Source organism: Haemorhous mexicanus, chromosome 6 (assembly GCF_027477595.1).
Source record: "Haemorhous mexicanus isolate bHaeMex1 chromosome 6, bHaeMex1.pri, whole genome shotgun sequence".
Taxonomy (NCBI): domain Eukaryota; kingdom Metazoa; phylum Chordata; class Aves; order Passeriformes; family Fringillidae; genus Haemorhous; species Haemorhous mexicanus.
In genome coordinates this window covers 56,615,009-56,641,282 of record NC_082346.1, presented here as the reverse complement: position 1 = coordinate 56,641,282, position 26,274 = coordinate 56,615,009, and the positions used below count along the sequence as shown (strand labels likewise).

General features: G+C 39.7%; 1 protein-coding gene across 2 annotated transcripts in view; it reads right to left on the bottom strand.

Annotated features, from left to right (window-relative positions):
- Positions 1-524: 524 nt before the first annotated feature.
- Positions 525-26,274, bottom strand: part of ASPG (asparaginase) — a 45,316-nt gene continuing 19,566 nt past the window's right edge. For both annotated transcript variants that reach the window (XM_059850438.1, XM_059850437.1), the window contains exons 7-16: positions 25,624-25,736; positions 23,951-24,136; positions 20,878-20,991; positions 17,438-17,557; positions 16,338-16,433; positions 15,275-15,438; positions 8,867-8,953; positions 2,904-3,003; positions 2,535-2,593; positions 525-937 (exon numbers count right to left, since the gene is read on the bottom strand). In XM_059850438.1, coding sequence (XP_059706421.1) covers positions 2,540-2,593; positions 2,904-3,003; positions 8,867-8,953; positions 15,275-15,438; positions 16,338-16,433; positions 17,438-17,557; positions 20,878-20,991; positions 23,951-24,136; positions 25,624-25,736 — 1,034 coding nt within the window. In that variant the 3' untranslated portion in view covers positions 525-937; positions 2,535-2,539. The remainder of the gene's footprint in view (positions 938-2,534; positions 2,594-2,903; positions 3,004-8,866; positions 8,954-15,274; positions 15,439-16,337; positions 16,434-17,437; positions 17,558-20,877; positions 20,992-23,950; positions 24,137-25,623; positions 25,737-26,274) is intronic.

Here is a 26,274-nt window from a genome sequence, read left to right as displayed (position 1 = left end):
TTCAGATGCAGCAGATAGAAAATCCACACAGATCACTGCAGAAACTGTAGGTGAAATTAAAAGTTGCCATCTCCAATATATGCATTTGCCTGAAGTATTCCCTACATTTACATATTCTAGGGCAGACACAGCTGTAAACATACATATCGCCTTCTTTATTCAATCTGCAAGAGTTGGGACTTAAAACTTGGGGTCTGTTAACAGTGAGATCCCATTTACAGTCCAAAGAATTATGTGTCCAGCATGTAGCAATCTTGATTATATTCCGGTCAGGATGTGGGAAAGATGCTATTAGAAACAAAACAATCAATTCACTCAGGCAGTCCCACAAACATGCTTTATGGCATCTGCCTCCTACTCATTTCAAGTGAGGGTTTATAGTGACACATTGGTGAAGATTAGTACACAACTGCAGGCAGATGCCCATGACTGATTCAATTGTTTGCACTGACACTCACAATTGCTGTAATTGCAGCTGGAGTGATAAAAGTCATTGCAAAAAAACAGACAAAGTGAAATCAACATTGTTCCTCAGAGATTTTATTAGCTGAGACCCAGAAATGCACAATCCACTGTTTTTCCTTGGTATGAATTCACCACAGCATTTCCATTTGCTATGTCTGCAATACTGTCCTCAGTGGTTTAACATAAGAACATTCGAAAGGCCTCTTTAAAATCAGAACTTGTAACAGGAACAGCCATGCCTTCCAGCCTCACTCAATTTATTTCCAGAAAAGTCATTAAAAAATAAAGGCAGCAAATGATTTTTAGATAATCAGTGTGATCCTAAATAAAGAATCTTTCTAGGCTGTAGCTTTTCTGTATGCCCAAAGCAGCACTACCATTGTTTCTTTCCTCTCTTCCTCCCATGATGGCGTAACACCATTAATGCTTCAAGCTGGTATTCCTGATGAGGAGTGACCATCTTCTGCAGTCCCTGGAGAAAGAGGGAATGGATGTTTAGAACCAGGCAGTGTCCAAAGCCTTCCTGAGAACAGATCACCCTGTAGCCTGCCAAGCCAGTTCTCATGCAGTGCTGAAGACTTCCTTCAGACCGCCTACACTGCTGGTGGTTCAGTCCAAAGGAATTATGAGATGATCCATGGAGGAGCTGAGGATTTAACACATTCACTCCCCACTTAGAAATGTGATTTTTGCAGACCTATTTCAATGAAAATGGAAATCCCTTTGTAGCATAACACATATTCTAAAGGTATTTTAGCATTGCCATCCTGACTGCTGGAAAACTTCCATTTAAATGCTCAAGACTGTGATTGTATCTAATCCTCCTGTATCAGGTAAAACCAAAGAAAACCCCAGAACTTTAATGGAAAGCAAAGAAATCTGTCTGATTGCATCCTTCATTAATTTATACCAGTATAAAGAAAATAAAAAATTCCAGTTGCAGTCCCCACTAACATCTCTCATATGGGACACACAAGTGGTCAGATAACCATTGATGCAGCAAAACCTTTAACTACATTTTGTGCTAATTTTATGAAATAAAGGAGGTCATCTCCTCCCAATATTTAAATTTGGATTAGACTTGCCAATATATTGGAGATATCTAAATCAACAATGTACTGCATCAGAAAGGAGCTCTGAGAAGTGAAAGGCAAGTGTTTTAAATGTTTCCAGTTACAGCACAGCACTGGAGAAGGTCAAATGCCCCAACAAGTTCCCTTTACAGGGACTTGCCAGATCTGATGGTCTGAACATGAGGCACACACACACAGGGCCAGGGACACACACTGTGGATGATGGCAGCACAGAAGGGACTCATGCCAGGCACAACCAGGCAGCTGCTTCCATGGCCTGAGGAGGAGGGAGGCAGTGGCACTGCCCTGTGCTGTGCCCAGAGCAGGAGCAGCCCTGGGCACAGCTCTCTGTGACAGAGCTGTCTGCAGTTCTTGTGTGGAGTACTGCTAACTCTGCTCTGTGACAAATCTGGCACAATTTCCTATGTGGCTGACGATGTTACACCAGGAGATTGTCCAGTTTAGAGTGCTCCATTGAAGACCAGAAGGAGAGGGCAGGTGGAGTGCTGCAGGTGGCACAGCAGCCCCTCCTGAATGGCTGTGGTGGCTGTGCAGCTGTCCTGGGGAAGGGAATGCTCCTGTGCTGGGACACGGCACCCTGAGAGCCAGGCCTGGCCAATGTGCCTGATAAAAGGCATTTCCTCTCCAAAGCAGACAAGACAGAGGAGCCTTTTATTGCATCAGGCTGATGAAACATCACATTGTTGCTTTCAGTGGTTTTATTTTAGTAGCTTTTACATTCCCAACCAAGTTCAGAACTACACTGTGGAATGCACAAAAAAGCATTTCCAGGTTCAGGCAGAAAAATAATAAACATTAGCCCCACTCTACAAAGAAGGATTTAAGTACTCAGAGTCAAATCAGGAACCAAGACAGGGACAGCAGATGAACCCAGCAGATGTCCCAGGGTGTACTAGGGCTTAAATACAAGATCCCTCTTCATGCTTGTGCTGATGATACACTTCAGTACTCCAGCACTTGAGAACAAAATCTTACCTTTCTTATTGCTTTTGTCTAAGGAAGTCAAGAACCTCCTTCTGTCCTGTGGCCTCTGCCTGTAAGTAGAAACATGAATAAATCCTGTCATCCTGTGCACCAGGACATGCAAATACTCACTTGTGGGAATTAAGACTATGTTACCACAAAATCATTAAAATCCAATTTAAATTTTAATCCCTGTAACATAGATGAGAAAATTCTTGCTCCAACTATTTACTACTTCACAACAGCACCAGATTTGAGTTTGTAACAAATTCTAATCCAGTTTATAGTCCAACATATATATTTCCCAAATAAATATTATCCAAGAGCACGTGTTATTACTCAGCTAGCACACCGAGGGAGCACAGCTGTATGGACACTTACTACTTGTAGGGGATTCCTGCCATCATAACCAGTTTGCTCCAGGTCTGCACCAGCCAGGTACCAGGCATACAGCCCATCCAAATCACCTTTAGCTGCAAGGCTGGAAAAAGAATAATTAGTATTGGTTCTAAATCTTTCAGTTAATTTCAGTGAGCTCCTGGGTCCTGTCAATGAGCTCAGCAGGTGAAGGCTGAACCAGGCTCAACATGGTTGCCAGGGTAGAGAGGTAAGGAACACTATTACAACAGCTTTGAATAGCTGAGCAAGCAACACAGCTTGATGAATCAGTTCCTTAAATTATTAGGGCTGTGCTATAAGTACTTACAACAGGCTAGTTTCACATAGTGGGTGTGACTATGACCAAAGGGGAAAAAAAAGTCACGCAGTTTCATATTTCACAACACAATATTTATCTCATGAAATGAGTTGGGGAGAGGGCAATGGCTAAATCAAGACACAGCTGAGTGAGAGCACAAGCAGATGTGCCAGCAATCCACAAGACTTATTTAAAACCCCTGAGAAACCCCCTTCACAAGTTTGCATAACTGTGCTTGCTATTCGTAGACATTAAGTTCATTTATGTGATATTATTTGGACAGTAACACAGCTATATTTGAGTTTCACAAAACAATTTGTAGGATTTGAATGGGCAGCAAATAAAAAAAAAAAGAAAAAAAAATCTTTTCAAAGATGACCTCTGCCTGCCACATATAACAAGCAATATAAAGGATCAGAATCAATCCCATACAAATAAGTTAGTTAAAGTTTTCAGAGGAATGCACACCAGGTTATTTCTTTACACACCTGCTGGTAGTCACATCCACAATATTTCAAGTTGATTTTTAACTCTCATTTTGGTAAAAGGGCTAAGAGTATATGCAAAACCATGCCAGTCTGTACCAAGCCTGAAGACAGGCTGAACTGAGGGGAAGGTTGGGAGTATGACCTTCAGACTTTTCAGGATACCAGCATCTTTGAGGCTTCAGACCTAAGCTTGCCCATGAGCTTGCAGATTGTTTCAGCAGAACCCTGCTGATAATCATCAAGTGAGGTTGAATCTCATTAACAGAGGGGAAACCTCCCCAGCATTATTAAGTTCAGAGTTTTCTGCCTTAACCAGAGCTTGCTGTGGGTGACAAGCACTGTGCTGGCAGCAGGGATGGAGATGGTGATGAACTGCTGGGGTGATGGCCAAGCCAGGCAGACCTGGTGAACCGTGGAGAAGGCTCAAGATGCAAGATGCAGGGAAGAAACCATGAAAGCAGGGCTGCAATATTTACTTCTCTGCTAGGTTGAAATCACTTCTGTTGTTGATTAAATCACTTAAGTACCTGAAAATATGTTTTAAGGGGAGTGGACACCTCTAATTGCAGCAATCCCAGAGGCTGGGCATGAAAAGGGAAAGCAAATGGTCTCTGTGTTCCTCCATGCAAGCCCCAGGTGACCTACAACTGAGGCCTTTGGGGGACAATGAAATTGTAGTGGGGTACTAAGAGGTTTAACAGTGCTTCAGTCCGGCATCATGAAGGAAAGGATCAATAAATCATTAATGAAAACTGCCATCACAAAAGAAAAGGCCCCTCAGAAGCAATAAGGAAACAGAGGAAAGCAAAGGAGGTCCAACAGGAAGCTCAGTGGGAGGTTGGTAAGGAAACTGCAGGAAAGAGGTGGGCATTAGTAAAGAAAAAGTGTAAGCATTAGTAAAGCAAAGAAATCACTTAGCAGCCACTTCTGGAACACATGAATTATCTTTATTTACAAAGACTAGTCTCTTGCTGTTAACACTGTAAGGTCACAGGTTAAAGGAAGAAAGAAAAAGCCTACCTAGAGTGTTTATATGAGCATCACCAACAATGGACAGGACAACACACTGCATTTGCCAAACAGAATCACATCATTCAGCCATGTGTGAAGTGGAAACCACTTCGGTTAAAGACTTTCAGAAATATTACCAACCCACACACTCAGGGCACCTCAGCTACATCTCTGTAAGCAACAAACAAGGACAGCTGCACTTACTCGAAAATTAACTGCCTATTAACAGCACCAATTCAGAAAGAGGAAATTAACCCTCACTGCAGAGGGCAAAACCCTGGTCTTCTTTTGTGACATTAGAGGAGGAATGCAAATACACAGAAGTATCTTCAGTTTTGCAGCAGCCGTTTACTGATCAGTGAGAACTTTATTCTATGGGGACTGTGACCAGAGAACAAAAGGTGATGTAGCTGGTGAGAAAATTTAGACACCAGTCTAAGTAGAAGATACTATTTAGTAGATTGATTAGCATAATGAGCACCACAGCACATTTGCTCCAAATCCAGATTTCCATAGTCAAGCCATACACATCTGGATTTCCTTTATACACTATAAATGTACTTCATATACTAAAATATATACAGAGAACTTCTCAATTTACACTACAGGAGCCCTGACTCTGTATTTATCTCAGAGATATTCATGCCAGCAATTCCAACTACAAATGCAACCTCCAAGCAGCTAGTCCATCACTGTTATATAATGGAATGGAACAAAGATATCTTCAATATACACTTCCCATGATGTTTAAAACCTGCTTTGTTGATAATGAACTATCTACCACAGTTTACTAAACTCTGATACCTTTGACAGCTGATAATCCCAGGCATCCTGCCTATCAGTACTCTTGCATTCAGAAAAATGATTATGTATCCAGTTCCCAGTTTCAGCAGGGCTAATGCAGCCATGATGATGACAGAGCTACGATAGCAAGAACAGTGATAGTGCTGTCTGTGCCTATAATCACACCAACATCAAGCTGCTATTTAAGGGGTGCTCTGTTACTGCCAGGGGACCGGGAGTGAAGCTTGTCAGCCCTCAGAGGGTTTATAAGGACAAGGGCCAACACAGTTGTAGATTTGGGAATTAAAAAGTACAATGAAATGACACCTTGGGGTTCCTTCCTGCCTCTTCATGTATTAGGATTTCATCCTTCCCTGGGACACAAAGCTGAGCTTTATCAGCAATTCTCATTTTTCCATGTCTATATAAAGTAATCAGGACAGACTTTCTTTTTTTCAGGTGTGTCAATACCCTGACAGAAGAGAAAAAATTTTTTTCTTCTTATTTTTTTAAGATGAAGATCCAAAGGAAAAAAAAAGTCCAGACAAGGCATGGATTGCTCTGTCCTGAACAGATTTGGGAGTGCTGTTCTTAGCTTGTGTCTCCACATCTCTCTCAGCTCAGACAGACTTCTTTGAAAGACAGCAAGCAGTAGAAGCTTGGTCCTTATTCCTGCAGAGGGATATTTACCCTTCCTTCCCCAGCGTTACCCCCTCTTTATGTTAAATTGAAGAGGCCTCTTATTCTGAAAGGTGGTGATTTTGAAAGGCTGCATTCTTGTATATAGCATACTAAAACATATCATTTTATGAAATCTAAGAATATGAGAAAGCAGGTTTGGCTTTGTGCCCCTGTTTAATTTTGTGAAGTACAGACTTGAAGTACCTCAATTCTACACAAGCTTTTTTCCCTTTAAAAAACAAACACACATCAACTGTTTACCAACTCCAGAAGTCCAGAAGCTTTCAGAATAAGTGTCCCAATTTATCTCATCATGGTTTGGTTTTTCAGACAAATGACAATACTACTGCAATATGAGAAGATACTCTGACATTTTTAACAGATTACTAACACTGAGATTTCATTACCAAACAAAGCTGTGATCCAGATACCAAACATCAACAAAGTGATTCTAAAACCATACTAACACCTCTCACTTTAAAAAAAGACACCAGCAAATGAAACCATGAAAGATTTAATAACTATGTGCATCTCCACTTCCTACACAAGAGTTCCCACTGATACTGTCCAGCCCTCAGCTCTGGCTGGTACTCCTGTCCCACTCAAACATCACCAATGCCAAAGGACCACATTAGTTTTTATTTTATCTCCATAATCTTCCAAGTGAACTAATCAATTCTATTCTATTCTAAAATCATGAGTCTAAACAGAAGGAGGCTGAGGAGACTATTCATGGCCTTTCATAACAGTCTGTTTGAGGATTGGTAGGAGCAGAGGGAAAACATGCTTATAGTTTAATTCAGAGAGAGAACTGCATGGGGGAAAAAGTTAGCTAAGAGCAGAAACACAGAGCTTATCAGAAAGCAAGCAGCTTTATCCTTCTAAACCCCAAGAACTTGACATAGTGCCTTGGTGACAAATTCAGACTGTAGCAATTGCAGCTTAAGGCACATTACAGATAAAAGAAACACAGGAAAATAGTTCAAATTAGACAGAGGGGAGATGTTATAAACAGCTGGTTCTATAAACAGGTTGACCATGTGGCCATGTTCAAGCTGTGCCATGAAGGTGCCAGTGCCTGCAAAGAGGGGCTTAAAACAAGAGGGAGGACAGAGAAGTGAGCCAGAGCATGCTGGAAAAATGAGTGTATCAGTAAGGTCATCTGAGGACACCGTGGAAATATCAGAGACAAACAGCAGCACCTCAGATTTAGTAACTTATAGGCAGCTGAATAAGACTGTAGAAAAAGTCCACTTTGTTAGAAATGAGTATGACAGACCCTCTAAACAGCAGAGCAAATGAAGAGCTTCAGCTCTGCAGGAGCAGGGTATGAGCAGCCACTTCAGCACTGTCTTCAAGCCTGACCACTGCCTGGCTCTGCTCCTGGTACAGGCCATACAGATCCAGGTGCACAATGATCCCTAAAAAGCTGTAACAAACTGCATGAGAACCCAATTTCGTTATTTTGTGTGAAGAACCCTTTTCCTCTTCTTGGTTTGTGGGGTTTTTTTGTTTGTTTTGGACGTATTACTGCCAGGTCAGCTAGCCAAACTGGTTCTGCACGTGCCACCAAAAAGAGGCCAGTTTATTTGCAGAGGAATGTCATTCTCTAAACCTTTTGGCAGAGGCAGACTGCACAAACCAAAGGTTTAATTCTGCCCTGTCACTTGCAGTGCCCTGTGAAGTGCATATTTTGACTCCATGGTAAAAGTCTTATTACCCAGTCTCCTCTGAGCATGTTATGACAATGGAAACACTCCAGACAATGTTCCTTAATTCCAGAATTACTCAAAGGACAGAGTCCAGTCTCTACACAGAACACACATAAGCTTCACCTTGACCTTGTTTGGTGGACATTATACAGCACGGGCTGGTCCCTACAAGTCTCAGTACTTCCTGCCAAGTCCTGATATAGAGGCTAGTAGTCAGGGGTTTTTTGTTTGTTTTTCAAAAGAAGAGAGAAGAGGAAATTAAGTAAAAATTACAAATAATTTTTGGAAATACATGCAACCTCCGAACAATTTTCAGAGTAATTTGTAATTCAGGACCAGTACTTGAAAAAAATGAAATCTAACAGCTATTTCTTTTTATAACACATATTCACATTGCTATATATTGAAAGTAAGTGTCTGGAAAGCCAGCTCTAAGAGAATTTTATCCTCTTAAAATTAACTATAGTGATGGTGAGCAGCAGTTCACAAGTTTTGGGGTTAAACCTATTTGTCTATTTGATTTAGTTATTTTTAAGAACAATACTATGTACTAGTTAGAATAGAAGCCATTCCAAAGTAAGTGAAAAGTGGACTTTAGGACAATAAAAATGATGATTTGTGCAGCTTTATTTTTAAAGAGAGATATTAGAAAATCACACCTTGAACAGCTTATTTTCACCACCCCTCAATAAGAGACTTCAGGGGGAAATGGGGTATTTATTGGCTTCCAGCTCACTTATCCCCACAATCTTCTCTCCTTTGGAGCTCTCTTGAATTATTGGTGCTTTGAAACAGAGTTGATTCTTAATTTCATCACTTCACTTGCTGCCTTATTATTCATCTATCACAGAAAGAACTCCCTCATGTGCCAGGGACCCAGCTGTTTATTGAAAGTACTCCATTTTTGAGTATCCTCTGAAAAACCATCCCACTCCACACCAATTTTAGGGCCACCTCATAGATCAGATTTACCTGCAGAGTATTGTTCCAACATCCTCCAAGTCATGGCTTGAAAGGTGTGCTCCTGTTTCTCGTAACAAATTAATCACTGGTATGTGCCTTTATGAGAGGAATAGAAAAAAATGAGAAAGTGACTTGACCTTGAAAGTGACTTTTTTCCCCCTGAATCCAACATTGTCATATACACAAACAGTCAGGGAAAGTTCTCACATTCTCTTTCCACAATCACAGAATCAATGAATATTTTCCAAGGTGACAGATGCAGTAGACAGAGCTTCCCTCCCTCTCAAAAACTCATTCACACACTGAGCTCAAGGAAGTGTTAAGTTCAGCTCTATAAAGGAAAGATATGCATACCCTTCTCTTCCAAGAATTCTTAGTGTCTTAACCTTAGTGCTAGTTTAATTTAACAGAAATATTAGTAACTGAAATACATGCAAATAGGGAGAATTATTTATTACATAGCATCATTCCTGTATTTTAAAGAATACTATGCCCATACATATCAGTCTTAAATAAAACATTGTGTCTTGCAGATAAGCTGTGAGTCTTTATGATAATTGAGAAGCTAATCAGATTTTTAAGGCTTCAAAATGATGGCAAGTGTTCTTACGAACCTCTGCAAAAAGCACATCTTTTCCTAACTTCCTCCCCCCAATACACTGATTATTGATTTCTACCTGCAGATTTTAGGAGGTCTTCTTGTCCTTTCCTTTGAGATAAAGGGACAAATGGCACTGCCAGCCAGCACCTACACCTTAGTCAGATGCTTAAGAAACTCTGTGGGAAGGCTGCTCTCTAAATGTACTCTTGTGGATAGAAAATAACATGACAAGTAAAAAATCTGCAAAATACATTTTTTATAACTAACCTAGTGGAAGGTTTAGAACTAGGTTTGAAAAGGAGATGAGAGAATGCTCCTGTGTTAAACAATTTATCTAGTTTACAAATCAAAACACAGGTTTTTTTTCCTCCAGAAAGAGCATGATGACCCAGTAGATCAGGAATAGTTTCATAGTTCCTATTTTAAGTAAATTGCTATAATATAACACTTCCAAATAAAGAGATATGTTTATCATTTAATAAGCAATATATGAGTTTTCCTAACCAATTACCTAAAAGATCATCTGTAGTAATTAAAAATAAAAAATAAGCTCACATACACTTTCTGCTTAATCACTTGGTGGTAGCTATGGGCCTTTCCATTTTGGAATTGGACTAAACTACTTGTCTAATCCCTCTGCCTATATTTAGGAAACTCCATCTTCAATCAGAAGTTACTTTACAGTTATCCATATAAAGCCTATGTAAGCTTATATGTTCCATATAAGACCTTTAGCTTCTAAACTAACCAAAGAACTGTACATGTGCTATAGGAACCATCTCATTTTCCCAAACACAGGTTATTGACCCTAGGAGACAGATTTTATTTTTTTTAAATTGTACTTTGTTCCAGTTGACAGCCAAAAAAAAAAAAAAAATCTTCCTTTGCTTCATAGCAAAGCATTGCTGGGACAGCACATGCCTCAAGTTTGTTCAGTTATCTAAAATATTTTCTCAGGTGGGTCCCTTACAACATGGCTTGTCATCCACAAGCATCTCCTTGAGCCAGCAAACAATGGCATGCTCTCCTACTCCTCAATCCATGGTAAGGCATGAATTCTACATGGATGAATTTTTTAGTTTTTGGTCTTAATCCAAACAATAATTAGCTGAAATGAAATTTGACCTGAAATAGATTAAAGTAGAACATGTCTGTTCACTCAAGCTCTCACTGGGTACTGAATAGAACATGGGGAGTGTCTGTTTACTCTCCAAGGACTGCCCTGAAGTGTTCTTCATTTCCCACCTTATACAGGAAACCTCAGCATGAAATGAGCAGTTTTTAAAACAAAAGCTTTGCTATGGGACAACACTAAAAGATAAAAGGCTGCAAAGCATGTAATGTGTGGTATCTTCCCTCAGTGTGCTCCACCTGTGAGGTCTGTATCTCTAGATACCAGCAAAAATACAGATTTTCTCTTCTTGTTGTAACTATTTACTCCTTACTGGTAGGAAGAATCTCTCCAGAAAGCCCTTCACACCCCACTCACACCAAACAGCCATTCCTGCTCTGAGTGGGACTCTGGTCAGACAGATTTGGGATCATTTACCCCACTCATTTAATTTAAACAGTAAATTTAAACAAGGAAAAAATAAAAGTAGTTTGAAAAAAATTAAGTTTGTAAGCATTGTAACTGATAGTGTCTACAATAAATGCTTACAATAAAGCATTTCTAAACAGAGTACAATGTCCTGATGAGTCACTCAAAGTCACATTTCTTGGAAAAATGGGAAGAAGTGCTGTGCACTACTGCTTGTTAAAGACAGGGCAAGGGAGAGGAAGACTAGAGACAAATAGTAATGCAAAGTTTAAAAGTGTCAGATTTAGTAGTGTGGTTGTGAAGTCCAAGAAAGCAAACAGACCACCTCTGACATTCCCACCACTCAACATGGAAACTATGCAGGAGGCAAAGCGCTCTGCAGCGTGCTCCTGCCTGCACCCGAACGCCATCAACATTCTGAACAAACTTCAGCCTCTCCAGAGCACCACTTCTGCTGTCTTGTACCCACCACTAGGGCACTGCTCATATCTCAAGAGGCTGGCTGTGAATTTTCTGATACTGTTATGTCTTAGGCACAGGAGAGGTATTTGTCTTTAGAAATTGTTTCTTTAAGTGCTGTTCTCCTGTGGCTTTACAAAAGCCTCACAAGGGTCACAGTTGAGCTGATCTGAAGTTCAGGTGATGTCATGAGCCATGAACTTCTTGGGAACGGATCAAATGCAATTCCTGTTCTAAGGTGACAATACAAAACCAAGAACAGAAGAACTGCTGGACAGTCAAAGCTTAGGGTGCAGAGGGATGGCAACCTCCCTGCGTCAGCCCTGGCTTGCACAGCTCCATGCTCATTTTAGCCCCACCTGATAATGCTTAGCAAAAAACAAATGCTTAGCATTTGTCACCTGTGAGCTGTTCCTGACCCTCCCTTTCCTTACTGTGTTCTGTCACCAAACCATGGCTCTTGGTCAGACACAGGCTGTAGAAACAACATTATTCTGCATATGCTACTTGAGATAGCTTTTTAGTAGTATCAGTTATACATCCCTCTCTGAAAGAGAAAACAGACAAAAGATGTTTCTAGTGCCTCCTACCTGCTAGGTTCCATTGTTGGTAACACTGGACAGTAAAACTCGAATGTATACTACTATTTTTAATATATTTGTAGCAGAATATCTGATTTGATGCAGCCTTCAACATTCAGCACTATGAGCAAAGTTTGAGTTCCAGGTAAAGTCATCCACACTCTAACCAGTTCATGAGGGCTCTGGATTCACAGGAATCCAGGTTCTGTACAGTACCTGTCATCCCAGGCCCTCACCTGGCAGACACTTATTAAAAGTGAATCAACTTCAAAAGGGATGAATCACACATGTGAAATTAACACACATGTAAGAGTTTGCAGGACTGGGGCCTTAGGCTGCACACCTTCCACCAACTCTCGTTAAAGAAATGCAGGTGTAATGTATATCCAAACTTGACTGGCTTCATTCTTTTTCATGCTTGCTCTCCTAGCAACCAGAATGGTTATGGCAGGATCAGCTTAGTTTCACTTATTTGGTTTTCTGTATGGCATCAGTGGGAATTTTGTGCTCAAACACTGTAAGGACAGGCTATAGTGTGCTTCTTGGAGTCAAGGCAGATAGATTTTCTCTCTGCCTTAGATTTCCTGAAGTAATGTAAATGTAACCTTTCAAAATATCAAGTATTTAAATTCATATTTACGTGGGAGGTAATTTTACTACCTCTAATCTGATGTTCTCACAGCACTCTATGAGCAACTCCCCATTTTCAATCTTTTACCACTGCTCTACAAGTAAATGGAAGCACTTTTACTACTTAAAATATACACAATTTTTATTCAAGACATTTTCCTGTTGAGAGAGTTTCTGTTATTAAAAAAATATTATTCTATTGTTTTGAAAATTAATTATCCCTTGAGGGTGCTGTAAGAAATTAAAGGAATGCTACTTATTTTGATATGTCAAGCAACTGGCCTAGAATAACAGTGGTCTGTTTAGCTTCATGCATAAAGTGAGTGAGACTACAGGCAAATTGCAGAGTTACAAATGAAAAAGTGGAAATGCAGTAGTTTCTTTCTTATTTAGAAGGAAAAAAGAGTCACTTAAAGTCAAAAAATGTAAGAGACTATCATTGACATAAATCAAGTCACTGGTCTATCAGCTGACAGTGCGATGTTAAGAAGCTTTTAAGAAGAGACATAATTCCTGGTCACCTTTACAAATTAATAAATGGAAGAGAGAAATCAGTCATTATTATACAGGTTTGCATGCTGGTTAAAAGGCAAGCCACTGAGAAATGTCACATAAAAGACGGGAAGAAAGCTATTTTTAAGATGAGTGGATACTGTATTGCAGTTAAATGCCAATTAAACAAATATTAATTCTCAGAAAATGGGATTAAGCTGATGCAATGTTCAGTAAAATTGAGAAAGTTACAATATTAAACAGTTTAAAGCATTGACTACTCATTATCATCAGTTTCCCTCCCCCCCACCACTTCCCTCTCTGCCACTTTCTATCAGGATAATCTCTTCACTTTCAGCTTGCAAGTGTTTAATAAATATAATTTAAATACTTCTGTAGCAGAAATCTTTTTAGTGGGTATCTAATTACACACATATACAGCTGTTTGCTCTTTAGCATTCTCCTTTATATGCTTACCAGTGTGAAATGCAGTGAGTACACAGCAGATCATAAATACACATTTATGAGATTAGTTCTAAGTCAACTCTTCCTCTCATTCCAACAGCAGAAACAAAAAGAGAAACTGAAAACGGTTATGGTGCAGTTTCCTTTTACAATTCCCTGCATCAAAATGGGTGTGCAGTTTTAAAGAGCTTAAGAGTCATAGTAGGAGTCTAACATAGGAGTGGCAATTCTAAGGAATCCAAACAACAAGCTCATGTGAAATTCCTCAGGCGGTATATGGGTGCGGTAAAAAAAGTAGGTGCCTGATTTGCAGGAACATCTAATAGTACCTAATGCTTTAGCATTTTCTCACATTGGACCAGAGCCACCTCTGCTCAACTCCAAGGTTATTTGTTTGATTTGCTGTTGGGCTTGTTTTTGCTTTAAGACTGCAGAGCTTATATATTCATGAGGTAAAGCAGCAGCCACAAAGCTGTTTGGGACCATGCAGGAGGAATGGCAATAGCACAGCGCGGCCACGCCGCACTCCAGCTCTCGCAGTCAGAGAGTCTGCTGAGCTTTCTACAGCTGGGCTTGGAAACAGAAGAAGCCTTCAAGTTATTCCTGCAGCTCATGGTAATCCAGGACTGTCAGACCTCCCAGGGAGCTAACTCCAGCTTGACAGACCAGGTGAACCTGTCAACGTTAGAAAGCTGTAGGAATATCTGGGGACATTCACACAGAAAGACCATGAGCTGAATCCTTCTGAGCTGTTTTACAGAAAAAAATTACTTTTTTCCTGCCATGATACAGACTGAATATGAGATAAGGAGCTGAAAGCGGATCAAAGACAAGGAGAGATTATGGTGTGCAGCTTCTAACATGCTGGAAGACCAATGCCTCTATGAATCCCCAGGCTATACAAACTAAATCTTAGAAAATTAAATTCTGATTACTGATAACTTTTATATTCTGTGATATGGCCATTCCTTAGGACTATACAACATGGAAGAGACCAGTAGAGAGCAAGTCCATGACTACCATTCAAGAACTGCTGACATTCATAACAGCAGGAAGAGGAAATCCACAAAGCAGGCAGAGCCATGCAACCATCCCATATAATTATGAGTGGGTGGAAGGGAAAAATCGAAAAACCAGTCATCCAGCAAGAGACTCAGGAAAGCACTGGTGGAAGGAGAAGATTAAAACATGTCAACCTACCGGTATATTTTGTGCCAACTGAAACAGTCTGGTCTTGATGAGAAAGGGAAGGGCAGAAAGAGAACAGACAGCCCATGGTCCTGCACTCTCACTTCTGACAATCAAAAGGAGTGATCAGTTTGGCTCTGTTTTATAAGGAAGCTTCACGATAAAGAGTGGAGCCCTGAAATTACGGACAAAGTCTTGGCAGGAGGACAGCAGTAATAACCTTATGCTAAAATTCTGCATGCATACCAAGTTGTTTGCTTTTCTTGCACATTATTTTAAAAAACCTTTTCATTTAGGCTAGTCACATCCTTTGAAATAAGCTGATATGTGTTATTTTAACTGCTGTCATTTACACATGACTGCTGAGACCAGACAAGACCAGAACACAGAATGGATGGAGTTGAAATCCAAAATGACAGAAGGTTTATAAACTTTATATAGAGCAGCACATGAATTGTTACCTGAATTTGATGGCGTTCATCAGTGGGGTAGATCCATATCTGTCTCTGGCATAAACAGTCGCGCCAGACATCAACAAATACTCAACTAAGGGTAGGTGCCCTTCAGAGGCTGCAATGTGGAGGGGAGTTCGGCCGTCGTAGTCTCCACAGCTCAGGTTTCCACCCTACAAAAGGACACATCCTTCACATGCCAAAAAGATAATGGCTGCACATCAAGCTGTTGCAATTGTCACCCAGTAGGATGCATGCATCACATTTTAATTCTGCCACCAAATAGTTAAGCCTGTCCAAAGTTAAGCCCGTCCATTAAGTATCCAAATAAGCCTGTCAAACAAAGTTTATCTTGCAGCATTGTTTTAGTGCCAATAAAGATATTTATTCCACCTCCTGCATGTTTCCCACTGAAATATATTCTTTATTACAGCACACCATACAGCGGCTTTGTGCCTGTAGACTGCTAATTGTTCTTGTCTTAGTTGATTCTTCTTTCAAGATATATTTTTCGTTTTTTGAGGCCCATTACCAAAATCTCAATAGTAGGGTAAACCAAGGCAAAGAGGGGGAAAAAAGAAAAGAGATGACAGGGAAATGCCTGTTTCTTCTTTGGGTATATCCCAAGTCAGAGTTCTGGGGAGAGACAGAAATCCTGAATTAGCATTGCCCTGTGTTTTGCTTAAATATAATTTTCAAGTTCTTTTTTTTATTCCTGACAGATTTACATCTAAAAGGTGGATACTATGAATATGCATAAAGAAAGTTAAGCGAAAAGAAAGCAGCACAAATCATTTTAAAATGTTCCAAAGTTAGCAGATAAGAACTTGCATTTTAATCTACCTGTATTTTCACAGTTCAAAAGAAAATGTAAACAGCTGAAAACCAGAGAGGGACAAGAACATACCAGTTAGGAAAGGCAAAGACCAAGAAGTCTAGAAACCATTTGTAACTGTCATAGCACCTTGACTCTAAAGCTTAGGTTGTCACTTTCCATGAGTAGGCTTCATATAATCAATTACAATTTTATTTAGAAATTAATGTTTTGTACAGACTGTTCATTCTACATTACCATTTCAGCTATGGCTCTTAGTGCATCTATGTCACCCAGTTTAGCTGCAGCACAAGCCAAAGGTGGAATTAATGCATCTCGTACAGCTTCTAACTCCTGAGAAACAAATAAAATTAAACATTTAATATCAACCTCGCCTCTAATGTGATTGACACCCGAGTCATAAAAACACTGCCCTTGCTTTCATGTAAAGTTTCCAAATTAGTCATTTGAATATTTAGAAATGGTAACATTTAGTTCTTGGAAGGAAAGAAGTCTTGTGTTTATTTTACACTTTGACAGTCTCACATCCGTAAGATTTATACTCCTCTCTGGCAACACTACAAGTACCTGATATCTTTATAAACCATTTAAGGTGCACAAACGAATTGCCATCTCTGCACTGCCATAGCTACACATCAGTACAGTAGGAGAAACAGTGATCAATTTTATTAATGCTATTCCTTAGACATTTGTGTAACCTGTACTTTCAAATCTACACTGACAAGCCTCCGAGGCCCCCTGAATATTCTCCCATTTCTCATGCTTACTAAAGAAGAACTAAAGAAGACATTCAGTATTCATTAGTTAATAAAAATCCCATCTTCCCTGAACCCAAGTCAAGAGAAGAGTGAGTATTTGTATAACCAGTACTATATTATCCATATTTATATTCTATTTTCTAATTGGGAGGGACTAAACACCACAAATTACACTTGTGTAATGCTTCCTTAGTATCAGCTGTCTATGACTGCACTTACAATTAAGCTGTTTTACCCATTATTATTTGGATTGCTCCAAACTGTCAATACATATCACCACAAAAATATAAAGCAATTCTTCATATCATTGATACCCTGAATTAGAGCATCTGTCTGAGGCTTGTTATTGCAACCAGCCAGCCAAGACAGTAATCCCAAGAGGGGGCTACAAAGGAGGGGGAGAAAACATTAAGATGTTTTTAATTAAAAACATTTTAGTTATAGAATTGTCATTGTGTCCTTTCTCCCTAACTCCATATTCCAATTTTCTTTCAGCTTTGCTGTTCATCTTTAATCTAGGCTTATTTAACTCAGTTTACAGCTTTACATGATGCTAATTTTAAATATTTAAGTATATACCTCCTTGCTGCTGATACTTAGAGATTTGGCAATCACTTGAATAAACTTGCTATCTCTCAAAGAGATCTTGGCTCCTGTGGGTACAACAGTCATTTCTCCTCTTAAATTCTCACTCAGCATCTGAAAAGCAAGCAATCAAACCCTTTGTTAGCAGAGGAAAAAAAATGGTGGTAGTCTAATAAAAAAAACCTTAGAATCAAGTTAGAAAACTGTTTGGAGGAATTATGGAAACTAATTGAATGCAGACAAAAGATTAAAGAAATAGTTACTGTCCCATGCAGGCTGCACGTTTAAAAAGACAAAGGAGGGAGAGAGACAGGCAAACAAAACTTTCTTCCAAAGCAAAGAAAACCAAAATAAGCACATAACAAAACACCCCAAATTTTAGAATATGCGGACAAAAGTTCCCTAGTGGGGTAAGCTGCAGCCTACTTGAAAACACAAAGATAATGAGTAATGAGCAGAGTGAGGCTTAAGACCAGAATATTCTGAAATGCTGCTGCCTCTTGCCAGCATTCACAAACCTCAGGACTCCTACACAGACTGTGTACATAGACCTCAAAACAAAGCCCAGTGCTGCCTGTAGACAGTCATGTATTTCCATGGGTTTTCAAACAGCTCCATTAGCCCCGATTTTGTTACAATTTGGACATAGATGCAGCTTTGAATGCAGAAAATCTACAGTAGTAGCAGTCATTCAGTATCCAAACAGGCATGTAACAGTTTGCAGGATGGGTGCCTCCAATATAACTGGGAAAAAACCCACCAAATCAAAATGTAAAAAGGTCAGCCAATTCATGTGTAGAAAGTACTTGAATAGGGCAATAAAGAAATGAAAATACTCTAAATGACAGACTCTGGGAAACTTGGAGAACACAGATAGAAGCCAGTCATCAAGAAAAAGCAACTAGTTTCCTCAATTCTGACAATTTTACACACTGGCACTCTTTCAGGAAAGGTTGCTGATGCAGCTATAAAGCACACAGTTATTTCAATTAGAATTTTAAAAAGCAGGATTGTGAAAGTTTGCAAGAAACAGATGTGATGTTGGCAGGAGGAATGCCCCAGGTTTACTTATGTCTAGGCATGCCCTTTATTAAAAAAAAATCCTCCAAGAGCTAACAACACCATAGCTGTCTGCTGGAAGAGTCCCATATACATGTTACTCAGAGGATACCAACTGCTTTGGCACACTTTTAGAATTTGACAGGTTGAGATCATTGCTTTACACAGGTAACCTTAGCAATTGGCACCTGTGCTAAATGCACCCAGTGCAAAACCCTGTGTGCCTTATTCAGTCCTACCAGCTCTTCAGACATTTGTATGTGTCTGGGGGCACATTCCTTGCTCTTCATGTTGAAAAAGAATCCTAAAATAACCACGCCAGCTTCAGGAGAGCTTCTGTCTCTTGGGAGACTATTGTTTGGTGATATGTTTAGCTGAAGATATTGCCACAGACAACATATTTCCAGGCTTTCTTCTTCTCCTGGTCTCTATAACTCATTCCTGCCCAGGCAATGCAGCATGCTGTTCCCTTAGTTGTGCCAGCACAATTGTTTGTGGGTCTGTACAATGAGTCAAATGAGGAAACCAATCCTGCATAACTCAAAGAAATTGCAAAAGTTATTTTGTTTTTCATACCATATAAAGGAGGTCCAGCACACCAATACACAAAAACTGTATAGCACAATCCAAAGGGCAGCACATGAAAATGCAGAATTATCTTGTGACATGGTACCTAAAACACCTTATCATCAAATCCTCACCTGAGTAAGTCAGCTATCTCACCTCAGCAAACTGGATGTCAAATTAAGTTTGAAATCACACACCCAGGCAAGACTGGGAAGGTTTCTCCTGTCCCAGGTCAAAATAATCTGCTGTGCAAGAAGATTAAAGTGAGCATTAAAAAAACCCCCAAGCTAGTGCCTGTACATTCCAGGGTCAGTGAGTATGCCAAAGGGGTCTCAGTGAAGAGCTAAAGTTTCTGAAGTGCAAATGTGTAGGTACCAGTATATGGTAATTGGGAGTGGGGCTGGGCCCCACTGTACCTCATCCCCAATGGGCACGGCTGTGAAAAGCAGGTGAGCAGCATTGACAGCAGTGAGCCATGGAGTACCCAGGTGCACTGACCAGTCACAAAGGGAACAGAGGGCACACAGGTGCAATGCATGAACCATGGCGGGTATAAAAGGCTGGGCTAAAGAACCCTGAGACGGGTGGATGCTTTAAGCTTTCTGAAATTGTATGGCCTTACTCTGTGTGTTATGGCCCTCTCACAGCTCCATCACAAATGCACAGACACATCCAATACTCCTGCTCCTCACAGCACTGTGTCACCTGCCAGGCACGTCCTTGCACAGAGTATGTTCTGGGCATCCTCACCAAAGACACACACGGTTCCTCCCCTCTTCCCATTTCTCAGCTTAAGCAAACAACTGCAAGCTCAGAGGCTGAAACTGTGTCTAAGCACAGCAAGTGGTACTTTCAGCCACCCCACTTAGCATCACAGGTATCCAAATATGTTTGTCTCAGGTGCTGCTACTGGTTGGGAGATGTGGAGCATGAAATAATGATCAGGTTTGTTATGGTTTTAATAAAAACAAAGCACCATCATGAGATACACATGTGCCTGCAGTGTTAAGTCTGGAGAGTGACTCATCATGATGTCATCTCCCAAAGTGTCAGGATTAAGATTTCACTACATACAAGAACAAAAATTCATGCATTCCTGTAGAATGCTGCTCCCTTATCTAATTCATAGCTATATGTTCTCTGTAGGAGAACATGATAAACAGCTATGTAACCTGCAGGAAAAAAAGCCTTAATTAAGCAACCAATGAACAGTAAGACCATTGTTACAGGGACTCTGATTTTAAAAAGAGTTACAACTGGTTCTAGAATAATCCTTTACTTTTATGTATGAGAAAGTCTATCTCCTCTTAGAGAAAGAAAATCTAATACTGCTATGAGTAATAGTGTAAAGGAAGAGGCTGTAGGCAATATTTATTTTCAGAATAAGCTTTGTGTGAATGAGTCTGGGATGAAATCTCCACCACACTAAGATCAGTGACAAGATCTTTGCTGACTTCAGTAGGGTTGGGATTCTGCCTCCCATAAGAACTTCCACATAGAGTTTTCAGTACAGAAGTGTCCAAGCTAGACTCCTAACATTTAAAGATGGCATTTTTATGGCTCCATTATGGTCTTCACCTGACTTATGCAGAAAATTCTTTTCTCTCCCTATCTTCATACATTTGTTTGCTTAATAGTACTTTCCGTAAGAAAAAAAAAAAAAACACAAAAAACATGGGCTGTTTACATTACAGTTGTGGAACCAATTGCTTTTAAATGCAAGAGAAGCTCAAGGCATGAAGCTAAGCAGAAGTTAGCATAGTAGATGTGAAACTTTAAGTCTTTCAAGGTCACACTGAAATATTTACCTGCCTCTTCTCCTCCCAGCTAAGGTTTCCCTTGCTGAGCGTGTATGACAGTTTGGTTAGGGCTGCCTCTGGTGTCATATCACCTCCAGGAATCACTCCAGCATCAGCGAGAGTCTGAATAAAAGGGAACAATGATTCTTATTAGCATAGCATTCAGAAATACCTGCACATACAGAAAAGGTGTTTGGAAGATGAGTAGCTACACAGAATGCAGTGTGCAGCCAAGCCTCCACTCTCTTGCTCCTCCTACTGCCACTGTAATTTTTGTACTTTTCGTTATCAAATACCAACCAAATACTAGAGCAATCTGAATAAAGATGACTTTTACTTTAAATTCCTTTTCCTGCAATAGCACTGAAGAATTCCACCAAATGCTTGCCACGGTCGCTTACTATGCTAAAAGGGAAAGGTTACAGGTCCGTATCAGCTATCTGCAGAGTTGTCAGATTCCCTTTATTGAAAAGCTGCAGTTACTCTGTTTTAACCCAGTGGCATTTTGAACACTGCCAAGTAGGCTGTTCTCACACAGACATATTTACCATTCTTTTACGGGGCATTACTTTGGATGAATTCCAGCACTACAGCGTGCTCACAGCGGGAGTGCTTTCAGATTCTTGCAGGCTGTGCTAGCAGTGTATGATTTAGAAGATACAACTAAAATATGTAATTTACACAGTTCTGACAAGAACAACTGAAAAAGATGACCTTTTAACTTATCTTTCTGGTAGTTAAAAAATAAAATGTCTGAACAAAAGCAAAAAGAAGGATCTTTGCTATGATCAGCAGGCCTTGTAAGTGTACAAGATGGCAAAGACAAAGGAGATTTCAGATCTCTTGTCATTAAACTGTACCTGGGCAAATCACAGATAGCCTTCTTTGCCATAATGTGATGCCTCACAATAAAGCATCTTGAACTAGGATCTTTGCACTGCATTTTACTTTTAAATACATTGTATACAAGCTACAGCTTCAAAACTTGTTGTGGCTGAACTAATATTTTCAGCAAGATACAGAGCCTTAATTAGCACATTAACCACCTCCTGGAGACCCAGAGTAACATTTTTTAAAGTCTCATGGGAAACCATATACAGAGAAGGTGAGAAATACTTTCTGTCCTGCAGAGCTAACGAAAGAACAGTTAGGGCTTTTTCAGTGGGTTTGTGAACAAGGAGGAGGAAGGGATTTCCCAGCTTCCTTCCTGTACCTAAAGTCCCCTCAGTTATAAGTTTTACTGTGTAGATGGATCAGAGGCCAGACATTCAGTTAATTAAAACAAACACTTCAAGGGAAGCCAGGGACTCATCTGACCTACCTGACTAGCTCAAATGAGTAAAAACTGGCACAGCCACATGCAAAGACCTTTGAAATATTTCATTTAAAGAAAAATGAAAGTAAAATTAACATTACAGCAACTTTACAGCATTCACTTATGATACTTCCTCCACTGAGCAGCTCCTCATGAAAAGGAGAAGGCATTGAAAGAACAAGTGTGAAGTAATTTTGTAGGACTTGCCTTGGTCAGTGTTCTCCTCACAAGATGCCAAGAAAACACGGCAGCCTCCAACAACTGATGCTGAAGCAACATAATACAAACTCCATACAAAAAATGGAAGCCAGAAGGGAACACATTTCTACACAGTATTAAAGTGGTTCAATAAGACCTGTGCAGAATTTTCTAATTCAGTATATCAACAGTCTGAATCAGAGTGCAAAAAGCCATTTAAAGTGTCTACTTCGAGAATCTTTTAACCAAAGCATAGGAAAGGGGTTTTCTTCTTCTTTCCATAAATGTTAGCAGCTCATTTCAAGCAGAAGAGCACATAAAACCTAGAGTTCATTTTCATGTTGTTTTTCAAATATAAATCTGGTGTCTTTTATTGACTTAACTGCTTTTTCCCTTTGGAGTGAGCTGTTCTATATAATCTGCATATTCCTACACTATTTGCTACAAAGCACGAGACCTTTGCAAAAATCACTAATTCTCAAAACATCTCCATAAAGTTATGCAGAAGTTTTACCAATATCCAAATAATTGCCTATACCAGAAAATACCAAGTTTGGATACTAAGGAGGTGTAAAGAAAGTCTTACAATATCCATTTGTATTGGATACTCAAAACAGTCCTTGTGCAAATATTATCTAAAGCTGTGTCAAAACTAAAGCTAAAGGAGGCAGGTTTCAGCACCAGACCAGGATATTTAGGCTTGCCATGCAGTCAAAGGAGAGGCTGGCTCTGCCAGATGGGTGTTTGCTCCCAACAAAACCAGGTGTCCAAGGCAGAGGGATGAGTCACCCTCTGGTAGTGCTTCTTGGCTATATAATATCTGGTCCTTTTCTAAAGGCCAGTTAAACCAGCTTCCCTCACACTAATACATGCAGCACATATTCTTATACAGCTTTGTGCTCTTATTAGTCCCAGTGATGTCATGTTTTGGTACATAACTGGTGGTAGAAACACACTACAAAATTCCCTGAATATTAACAGTATGTACACAAAACCTACTTTACGCCAACCCTCGTGGGTTAAACTAAACAGATTTCCATTCTTCAATACAGACAATTCCTTAGATACTGTTCTCCAATCTCACCCTGAGTTCAGTTGTACTTCCAGTCAAATAAAGAACTGGGATTTGGAATATTGCTTGCATCTACAGGCTTTCTTCATGCTCCTACATTGTAGCTAAGCAACTGTTATCCTATCAAATACTACTCTATTTGATCATCTGACCCCTAAGCTAGCTTTTAGCTCAATGGAATCCCTCTGAGAGAGATACTATGGATCTAATGCAAAGTATCCTGGAGTGCTGCACATGACAGGAGTGAGCAATCACTAATTTGGGATTTGAGCTGCCTGTTTTGACTATTCAGGCCAGGAGTAACAGGATATTGTTTGTAGACATGTGTTTAAATGCTGCCAGCTTAAGATTTTTCAGATGTAGTTATTTTTTGAGCAACAACTTTACAGTTAATAAACCTGGTTTTATACTCTGGCACTAGTGGAAGTTTAAAGCAAGTATCAGTGGGATGTTTGTTTTCACAGCAGTGGGGAATGAAGTGGCTGCACACCCCTCACCTGCCCTGTTGCATAGACTGTTTTAACAGCCCCACGCAAGCACTGTGTGCAGTTCAGGATCACCACTTTGCGTTCAGCTGCTTTCCTCAGTTCTTCCAGCAAATCTTCTCTGTTGTCTGGGGCATTGCCACTTCCATAAGTTTCGAGTACTATGCCCTCAATTGGAGGCTGAAGAAATGCTCTTACCTGGTTAAAAACAAGACAGGGAACAGAGACAAAAGGTATGTTAGGTTATCCTTAAAATTTTCACCAACGGCACAGCATTTTTAAAAGTGGCCTATTCCTGCTATAGTCTTACAGACTCTCATGCCTTAGAGTCTTCCACCCTTCTGTGCGTCCCTTTTGCAATAACTGAGACTGTGCAATAAGCTTTTTAAAAATTAGACTTTTCCTCTCTGGTTTCCTTTAAAATTTCTGGAGGGTTAGATTTTTAAATAAACTGTTTTGTACAGTCATTAATTAATGTGAAAAAGGATGCTATTGATCAAGTGCCATTAACAGGCTGTACTGTTTTACCACTGTTTGGTGCAACAAAAAGGTACAGTTACACTGTATGAAATAAATGTTGAATTATTAACTGAGATTAGAACTCCACACCCCTGCCCAGATTTTTTTGCATTAGCAAAGGGTTTGGTTAACCAATGTCTGCCTAAGAGACAGAGTGTTTCACCTTTCAGGAAAGAACATTCTAATGAAGCATAAAGTTTTTTAACCCCAAACCAAATTGATTTAACTCAGAGACACATATATTCTGGGCCAGTTGACACTGAAGTAGATATTGTGCCTCACTGTAAGACAATGCTGTCAGAGAATGCCTAGCAAAGTCCTCTTCCTAGAAAGATGTATTTTCAACAACCTAGATATTTCCTTGCTGATCACATATGCTAAATGGAATACACTGTAAACCCCCATGAGGCTAACTATGCAGTTGGTGTTTTATTGCAAATATACCACCCCTCTGTCTTTCCATCTGTTCATATTCACCTAAAAAGAATAGTGATATAATTGGGGAGTGCTGCTTAAACTACTGGATTCAATTTAAGAAGGCAAGAGCCACAAAAGACCTGTCAATTTAATGGAACTAATATTAGACAAACACTTAAAGACTAATTTACCTAAAATCACAGTCTGCAAAATAATTTCTAAAGGCAAAAAAATTGCACTTCTCATTTTCTGCAGCAAAATCCCACATTTCATTTTCAGCTCTGTATGAATGCTGAGGGTCATGTGAACCATCAATGTGAGACAAAATGAACCTTGGAAAAAAAAAAGAGTTGTAGAAATAATCACACTCCACCCACCACAGTGTCTATTCTTTGACAAGATATCTATTGATAGGCCTCAATATGCACCAGGATAATATTTTCCTAGTCACTGTAGTTTGCACCTGTCTAGAAAACCACACTTGACCTATTTATGAGTCCTGATAAGAAATTAATTTTAAGTTCCAGAGCCCAGGCAGTTTATAAAAAGATATTTGAAAAGCTTTTATCATTTATGGCATATGGAAATAGTCTTTGAATGCCCTGATATTTAAAAAAAAATGCTTATCAGAAGAAGACAGGTTCTTTCCCTTTCCTCCAAACCCCAACCACTGCTCCAAACATTGCAGCTTTCCTACAAGTATTTGAGCATCACTTCAGCCATTTCCAAAGTGAAGTGGGGACACTTACAGCAGCAGCAGTGATCCCTGGGAAGATCCGCAGAAGTCCAACATTCCTGTTCATATTGGTGTGAACTCGGAATTTCTTTTTGGTGTTGGCTCTCCAAACCGTTTCCCAGTTTACTGTTAAGAGAAGGGGTCTTTTAAATTTAATAATAGACATGCTATTAGGTGCACTTGTAGTACTTGATTCTTACAACTCTGTTTTTAAAATTGTTCTTGGGCAGGGTATTCATGAAAGACAGCACACTTTTTAAAGGCCCATTTAAGACAGAAGAATTAGCAGCTGGTCTGACATAGGTGAGATATTTACTTGTCATACACTGACCTGAACTTCACTGTTATGTAGTTGGCCTGATACAAGCCTGGATTCATGTTTGAAAAACAGACTTTGATCTTCTCAGATGTAAGAGATGACAAATGCAGTTACTTTAGCTGCTAATCACCTCCAGAGTTTATTAGGCAGTTATTAATGATTAAATAAAATAGCAAGAATTCAATTAACTCTGATTATACATTTAGAGCTAGAAGCCAGCTGTTTAACTAATAGTTTGTTTGTGTTGCATTATTAGAAGCCAAGTCATGCATTATTGATTTCAAAATTTTACTACTTCAGTGTAGGAGTGCAGCACTGGTAACGCTGACGGCTCCTACAGGGCAG